General features: G+C 41.2%; 2 protein-coding genes across 2 annotated transcripts in view; both read right to left on the minus strand.

The window, feature by feature from the left end:
• Positions 1–5,926, minus strand: part of LARS1 (leucyl-tRNA synthetase 1) — a 147,878-nt gene extending 141,952 nt beyond the window's left edge. The window contains exon 1 of the mRNA XM_053463153.1: positions 5,921–5,926. The gene's annotated coding sequence lies outside the window, so the exon portion shown is untranslated. The remainder of the gene's footprint in view (positions 1–5,920) is intronic.
• On the minus strand, positions 5,912–7,153 carry GPR151 (G protein-coupled receptor 151). The gene has a single exon (XM_053463157.1). It carries the CDS (start codon positions 7,151–7,153, stop codon positions 5,912–5,914), a length of 1,242 nt encoding a protein of 413 aa, XP_053319132.1.
• Positions 7,154–7,915: the final 762 nt, after the last annotated feature.

Consider the following 7,915-nt stretch of genomic DNA (forward strand, 5'->3'; position numbering starts at 1 on the left):
CAGCAGTGTTCTGTCATCTAAACATTGTCAACTGGAACCTCTAGGGCAGGCATGTCCAAAGTCCGGCCCGCGGGCCAATTGCGGCCCGCGTTCCGTACTGATACGGCCCCCCAAGTAAGCACCGGGACTTGGCGTCATCAGCCGGCGCAGGGAGAAGGAAAGCGCGAGATTTGGGCATCCACCGGGTACTTACCAAGCCGGAGGTTCCCACGAAGCCACCAATCTCTAGGGGAGGGGCGAGTGAAGAAGCCGCCTCCCCTGGGCCGGTCTTCAGGGCCGCGCCGAGGTAGGTGCAAGATCGTGATCTCCCCCAACTAGCCCTGATCAGCAGGGCTGGTTGGGGAGATCACGACCTCCCTCTAACTAGCCCGACATTAGGGAGCTCGAGGTCTGGCACTTCAGACCTCGGCCTCCCTGCTCTCTAATCACTACGCGCCGGCTATTGATGCCGAGCGCAGCGATGACGCCATGTCCCGGCGCCCGGCATCAATTGCCGGCGCGTAGTGATGAGGGAGCAGGGAAGCTGAGGTCTGAAGTGCCAGACCTCGCGCTCCCACAACTGGATGGAAGAAAGAAGACAGAAGATAAGGTAAGAGATGGGGAGAAAGGGGTGTGAGTGCAGTGTATGTATGTTGGTGTGATATGGTCAGTGTATTTGTAAGCTGATGTATGTATGTATGTATATATATATATATATATATATATATATATATATATGTATATATATATATATATGTGTGTGTGTATATATTTATGTATATATCTACACATATGCCTGTCCATACATACACATTTATACATTGCCCTCACCACACACACACACACATATATATATATATATATATATATATGTGTGTGTGTGTGTGGTGAGGGCAATGTATAAATGTGTATGTATGGACAGGCATATGTGTAGATATATACATAAATATATACACACACACATATATATATATATATATATATATATATATATATATATATATATATACACACATATATATATATATATACACACATATATATATATACACACACATATATATATATATATATATATATATATATACACATATATATATATATATATATATATATATATATATATATATATATATATATATATATACACATATATATATACACATATATATATATATACACATACACATATATATATATACACATATATATATACACATATATATATATATATATATATATATATATATATATATATATATATATATATATATATATATATATTATATATGTGTGTGTGTGTAAGGGTAGTGCATGTATGTATATGTCAGCAAATCACCGGTAAGGTACATTGCTTGCCGTGATTGGCTGGTTGTTGTATGCTGGGTAGAGGGGTAGTCTTATACGGCGAGTATAGTCCAAACTCTATATTTGAACTGTAAATGTTGGGGGTCGTCTTATACGCCCAGTCGTCTTTTACGCTGGAATATACGGTAACTTTAAACAGGGTTCATGTTTGACTGTAGACGAGGGTTGAAATCTAACCCTCCCCTACACAATTTCTTCATCAGATGCCCTTGTGGCTGTGTGTGCCGGCGCAGGGAGAAGGAAAGCCCAAATCTTGCGATCTCGGACGTCGCTAGATTTGGGCTTTCCTTCTCCCTGCGCCGGCACACACAGCCACAAGGGCATCTGATGAAGAAATTGTAGGCAGTGGCGGAACTACCGGGGTCGCGACTGCGACCGGGCCCTGGAGTTCTGCCAGTCAGGGGGGCCCAAGGGGTGCTGAGCGGTTGCTGTAAACGACCGCTCGGCACCTCTTCGGCCCCCCTGACTGACAGAAATCCAGGACTCCTCTGCTCGCCGCCGCTGCTGCCGCCGCCACCTGCCTCTGCGCTGCCCAGAGTGCAGTGTTGGAAGCGTGAGGCGTTTATCTCGGGTGCCGGCGCTTCACGCTGAGCGCCGGCATATGACGTCATATGCTGGCACTCAGCAGTGAAGCGCCGGCACCCAAGACAAACGCCTCACGCTCCCAACACAGGAGTTGACGGTAAGTGACCTACAAAGGGGAGTAGGGAGGGAGTGGGTAGATCGTGAGAAGGGGGGGGGAGGGTAGATCGTTAGAAGAGGGGTAGGGAGGGAGAGGGTAGATCGTGAGAAGGGTAGGGAGGGAGAGGGGAGATTGTGAGAAGGAGGGGTAGGGAGGAAGAGGGGAGATTGTGAAAAGGGGGGTAGGGAGGGAGAGGGGAGATTGTGAGAAGGGTAGGGAGGGAGAGGGGAGATTGTGAGAAGGGGGGGTAGGGAGGGAGAGGGGAGATTGTGAGAGGGGGGTAGGGAGGGAGAGGGGAGATTGTGAGAAGGGGTTAGGGAGGGAGAGGGGAGATTGTGAGAAGGGGGGGTAGGGAGGGGAGATAGTGAGGAAGGGATAGATGTGGTATGTCGTTTTCAATAAACTTTGCATAAAATAGTTAATTTGCATTTAATTTTAATGGTTCAGAAAATGTCAGGCAAAATGGTCGGCCCTCGCACATGTTCACTTCATCAAATCTGGCACTCTTCGAAAAAAGTTTGGACATGCCTGCTCTAGGGTGTACTGAAGTCATCTTCTCTTTCAGCCCATGGAGAACACAAATTTGGCTAGATATGTAGAGTGGATCTAAGCTCCAATTGTACTGTTTAATAGATGATTGAGTCCTGAAGTCTGTATTTGTGATTAATTTCTGGTACTGCAGCCTCATGATTCAGCACTCACAATCCTGAATGAATTGTAAACCGTAGCATAAGATCATCTTATACCTGCTCAACATGTGTTCATCTCTACCCACAGCATTTTATTGGTATGTCCCATAAGTTACTTTAAGGACATTATCCATTATTTTTTCATGCAATTGTGATTACCAGTTAGCTGGTAGTGTTGGTTTACAGATCCTTAACCCAACCTGCTCTGGGACCCTAGACGAGGCTGTGCTTATGTTATCAATCATCATGGCTTTGTACCAGCAAGAGCCTCTGGCTGGATGTTCACCATAAGGTACTTTATGTTTTATTACATTTGAATATAAACTGGTCTTTCAATTTTGGCATCTATATTCTATTATTCTAGTGTACACTCTTATTTTGGGCTCTGTAACTGTATTTGTACATACCAGTGCTGTCCAACTTCGCTTGTGTGGAGGGCTGGATTTTGCCGCAGCTGGGTGGGCTCACAAATACACGTACATTCTCACTAATGCACACAACCACACGCTAATACACACATTAAAATATCCTCTTGCGTCCACAACGAACACACTCGTTAATGCACACACACACTTGCGTATTAAGACATCTTCACGCTATCACAGTTCACGCACGCTTGGGCACTTACATTAAAACATCCTCACTCCGTAACACACCTCCATACATCGTGTCTCTGTTCTTCCCTCTTCCTTATGGCTGCTGGTGCAGAGTGAGCAGCTGCAATATTACTGAGGGGTCACGTAACTTGTCTTGGGACCTCACTGCGCTCCCATATGTGTGAGTTGGCGGGTCCATCTTGGACCGGGCCCACTTGAAGAATTTGTCACCCTTCTCAGCATGCACCTTACCCAGCTGGTGTTCTAGCAAAGTGTAAAGGAAAAGCTATGTGAAACTTAACATCTGAACTCGGCAAACTTTTCCCCTGAGTTGGACCATGAAAAAGGTGATTCCCATAGATCCGAAATAGCCATGTGCCAACTTGATCAATTTTAGCTTTTGTGAACTGATTAGTATCTCATTGGCTGATTCTTGTGCTAAAATAAGAGTCTTGCCGGCCTGCAGCTAGAAGTCCTTCTAGAATCTTCTCATATATAACTTTTAATTATGCACTTCTTGTCAATGAAATAATCGCCATATAGAATATACAAATAAAAATAAAGCTTATAAAAGAAAATATTTAAAAACAGATTAACTTTATTTTTCCGATCCAGTGCTGATCTCATGCATGAAGGATTAGATTGGCATTGTGTAATGTAAACAATGTAAGAATGTCACCTAAGGAACTCTCATATTACTGAATAAACCTTTGCTTTCTTGCGTAAAGACGTTTGTCGCACTATTTGTCACTTGTGATGCAATCAATGCCATGTTCCGAAATTCCAGATGTTTCCAGATTGTGAGACCTAGCTTCTTAGATAGCCAGTGGGTTACGGGAATTTGCGTACTTAAACGTAACCGTATTCGTGCAATTTTTGGGGATTAGGATTAATCCTTACAATCATGATACAATGACAAAAGTACGGTTGGAGTCCCCCCCCCCCTAAAATGCTGCTCCCAGCAAATCTTATTCTTATATATCAGACAAATGCAAACGTCCACATTAAAGCTGGAGAGGAAATGTCCAATTTATTAGTTTATATTCTACTTAATATGGTTTATATATATTATACATTATATATTTCCATTAAACATGCATTTAATCATCCACCGCAATGAAAAATGATGTGCCAGCTCTCCTGGGTTCCATACTAAAAGGATTGGTATGATAATGAGATTTGTCAGTTGGTTATGACCATATTTCTTCCCTTTTGAATACAGTTTTTAATATGAATATGTAAGTTTGTCTGTTTTAGCAAGCACACTGATGCACATTGTACAGCACTAAGTAAGTACCGAAACACTGAGGACCCAGGTGGGTTCAAGCCAGTACCACCGGTTGCAGAACGCACTGTAATAAGTATTACCGCAGAATCTCAGGGACTCTTTGCTTAATTTAACAGTAAACACATCTTTCTATAGATTATTAAGCCTGAACCTTCACTAATGCAAGGGTTAAAACTCTGGGTCACTCAGAACCAGGGATAGGCAAAGTAGCAAGGCTTGTGAAGGTCCATAGAACATCAGTAAGTTGTCCACCGCAGATCTCAGTAAATGAGGTCTACCCCTGCCCAGAACTATAGCTATACCTGGTCACCATAATACCTAATGCATTGTTGAGCAATAGGTGATATAAATAATTTTATTAGATGGGAATTATGGGCGCCTTGTTGGGATTATGGGTTTCAGGAATACTTTGTGCTGGTAATTATGATGTAGCATGTCCAGAAACTAAGATAATTCCAAAAAAATGTAGTGGGTGTTAAGTATGGGTCCAACCTTTGAAAAATATGGTCATTATAGCCTATTAAATGGTAAAACCACCAGGAACATCCCATTGGTTGTTGTTTTGATAAATTCAGTTTCAAATGGCCACTTTGATGCATAACCCCATTGGCATTTTGTGAAATATACTGAATCCGGTTCAGTAATGAAGGCAATTAGAATAAAAGTAAAATCAACGACAGTACTTACTGTTAAAAGTGAATTGGTAGCAATTCCTTCCAATCAAAGAAATAAACAAATCTAACACTCTAGTTGAGGCCAACAGGTCTTTATATGACCATATACCATGGGAAATATACAGTGTGAATATACAGGTGTCTAACACACCCTGTGCTAGATTCATAGGCTTCTACACATTGTATTTTTTACACAAGTATATGCAAACAAATATATATTAGACTACAATAATTCTATAATACAAAAAACATATCCAAGATTAAATGCTGTATAGCACTACTTCTCAAATGAAGTCAGCAAAGGCTCTAACAGGAAAGGATATACGATGCTTGAGCACAGGTGCCTACACATAAGAATATCCTGGAATTTTAAAATGACTTACCTTTGCTCAAGCATGGGCAATTCCTAACTAGTTATTCAAAAACAAGAGGTTAGAGAGCCACTGTTTCCTACCATGAATTACACTTTGAAATAGCACTCTTGTGATGATGACATTTGAGAAGCAGCACATTATCACCCGCAGCAGCGTGTAGAGTATCAAAACTGAGATGGTCAATGAACCCATAAGCCTGCGAAATGTTAAAATTATACAGCATCATAACTCCCTGGCCAAGTTTGTCAATAGGCTGGCTGGTCATCCTACTGTTTGCTGTTCTTGGTGTTCCCATGGAATAGGATCATTACTCTGATCAGATGAATGAGCTTCTCTTTCATGCCAAAACTGCTCTACATCTGGGAGCACCTGGTTGTCTTTACTCTCTTGGCTTCCAAAATTTTGCTGGGAGCAAGATTGTTCTAAATGGCCATTTTTGGGGGGTTGTTCTGGAGAAGGAGCAGCATCCTGTAGAGCCCCAGAATCTACAGTCTCCTCTTCTGGAACGTCTGAAACAGAAAGTGTTTTTTTGGATGTGAAATGTTTCCAGGCACCCTTGAAACCTTCTTTGAACTCCTCCGACATAACTATAAATAGAAGTGGGTTTATAGAAGACAGAGAAAACATAAGGATTTGAGCCAAAGCCATGAAAGCTTTAGGTGGAGATGGACCATTTGGAGCTTGATGCCAAGCCCACAGCCACGATACCCATTCTGGAATCCACATGATGGCAAAAGTGACAGTAACACTGAGGAACATCATAGTTAATCTTCTGGATCTGATCTGGTTTCTTAAATTTTGCGTTTTAGTTCCTCTGCGTTGGCATTGGGCATACGCTCTCCAGAAATAGAAGAAAGCAATGGTGAATGGAATACAGTAGACAAGTATTGGGTAAAGTTTCACATAAATTGCCATTATCTCTTGTGCTTGTTCTGGTACATCCAGGATACACACAGTATTGCCATTGACCTGTTTTGTAACTGTGAAGATCCACTCAGGCAAGGGCAGAATTGCAGCTACAATCCATGTGGATAACATAACAGCCCAGATAGTTTGTTGTTTGATGTTCACTTGTCTGGCAGGGTCACAGGCATACATGAAGCAGGCTTTGGCCACCACGGCGATGGTGATGCTTTTAGAGGACATACAGACGTGGGTGAACCAGTCTGCTGTCCTACAAACAAACCAGTCCAGGATTATTGTGGATTTAAAATATGCTGCAGCTCTAAATGGCACGGAGAACATAAGCAGGAGGAGGTCTGACACACTAAGATTTAGCATCAGGGAGTGGATCATAGAAGGTTTGGCTTTCCTGGCATTGTGAAGGATGATGGAGATCACACACAGATTACCAGCGATTCCTATCAAGCAGATGCCAAGTAGCAGGGTGGGTATGACAAAAGTCCATTCCCTGGCATCTAAGGGTTGCAAGCCTCCTGCATAAAGTGGCTGTTTTGGGAGGGAGCTGTTCGTGGTGCTGAAATTAGAAGTCTGCTTCTCCATCCTCTCTCCACTCAGGTAGGTGCGTGATGACTGGGAATGGCCACAGAACAGGCATTTAAGAGAGCCTTTCAGGAAAGACATTTAGCTTTCTTGATTGACAGCTGAAATCCAAATCACATTGGTTGTCGTCATATTACCAAACAAGGAGCGTTCCAGCTCAATGGTTAACTAATGACAAACTTTTTCTTTACAGGGCTTCCAGGTAATACTCAGTCTGCAAGGGAGAGGAAATGCTTGTTATTAATTATAATTAATTACAAATGACTTTATTAAAGAAGCACACACATATATATACACACACACACACACATATATATACACACAGACACACAGACACACACACATATATATATATATATATATACATACATACACATATATATATATACAAATAACACACACACACACACACATATATATATACATATATACACATACACACACACATGTATATACATATACACACACACACACATATATATATATAGTATATATATATATATATATATATATATATATATATATATATATATATATATACTATTATATATATATATATTGAAATACTCCAATAATAAAACTAAATATATATATATAGATAGATAGATAGATAGATAGATAGATAGATAGATATAGATATATATATACACATTTCTAAAATGCAATCCTTTAGCACTAGATAGATAGTTGATTGTACATGTTGAACCCTTTCAGTGGAAAATCATTCTGGCATTCATTGTGTTAACAGATTTCTTATCAGGG

This window comes from Spea bombifrons, chromosome 4 (assembly GCF_027358695.1).
Source record: "Spea bombifrons isolate aSpeBom1 chromosome 4, aSpeBom1.2.pri, whole genome shotgun sequence".
Lineage (NCBI taxonomy): Eukaryota > Metazoa > Chordata > Amphibia > Anura > Pelobatidae > Spea > Spea bombifrons.

Bases quoted from the DNA above. Each gene is read 5' to 3' on its own strand.
- GPR151 (XM_053463157.1), bottom strand. From the start codon at position 7,153: ATGGAGAAGCAGACTTCTAATTTCAGCACCACGAACAGCTCCCTCCCA.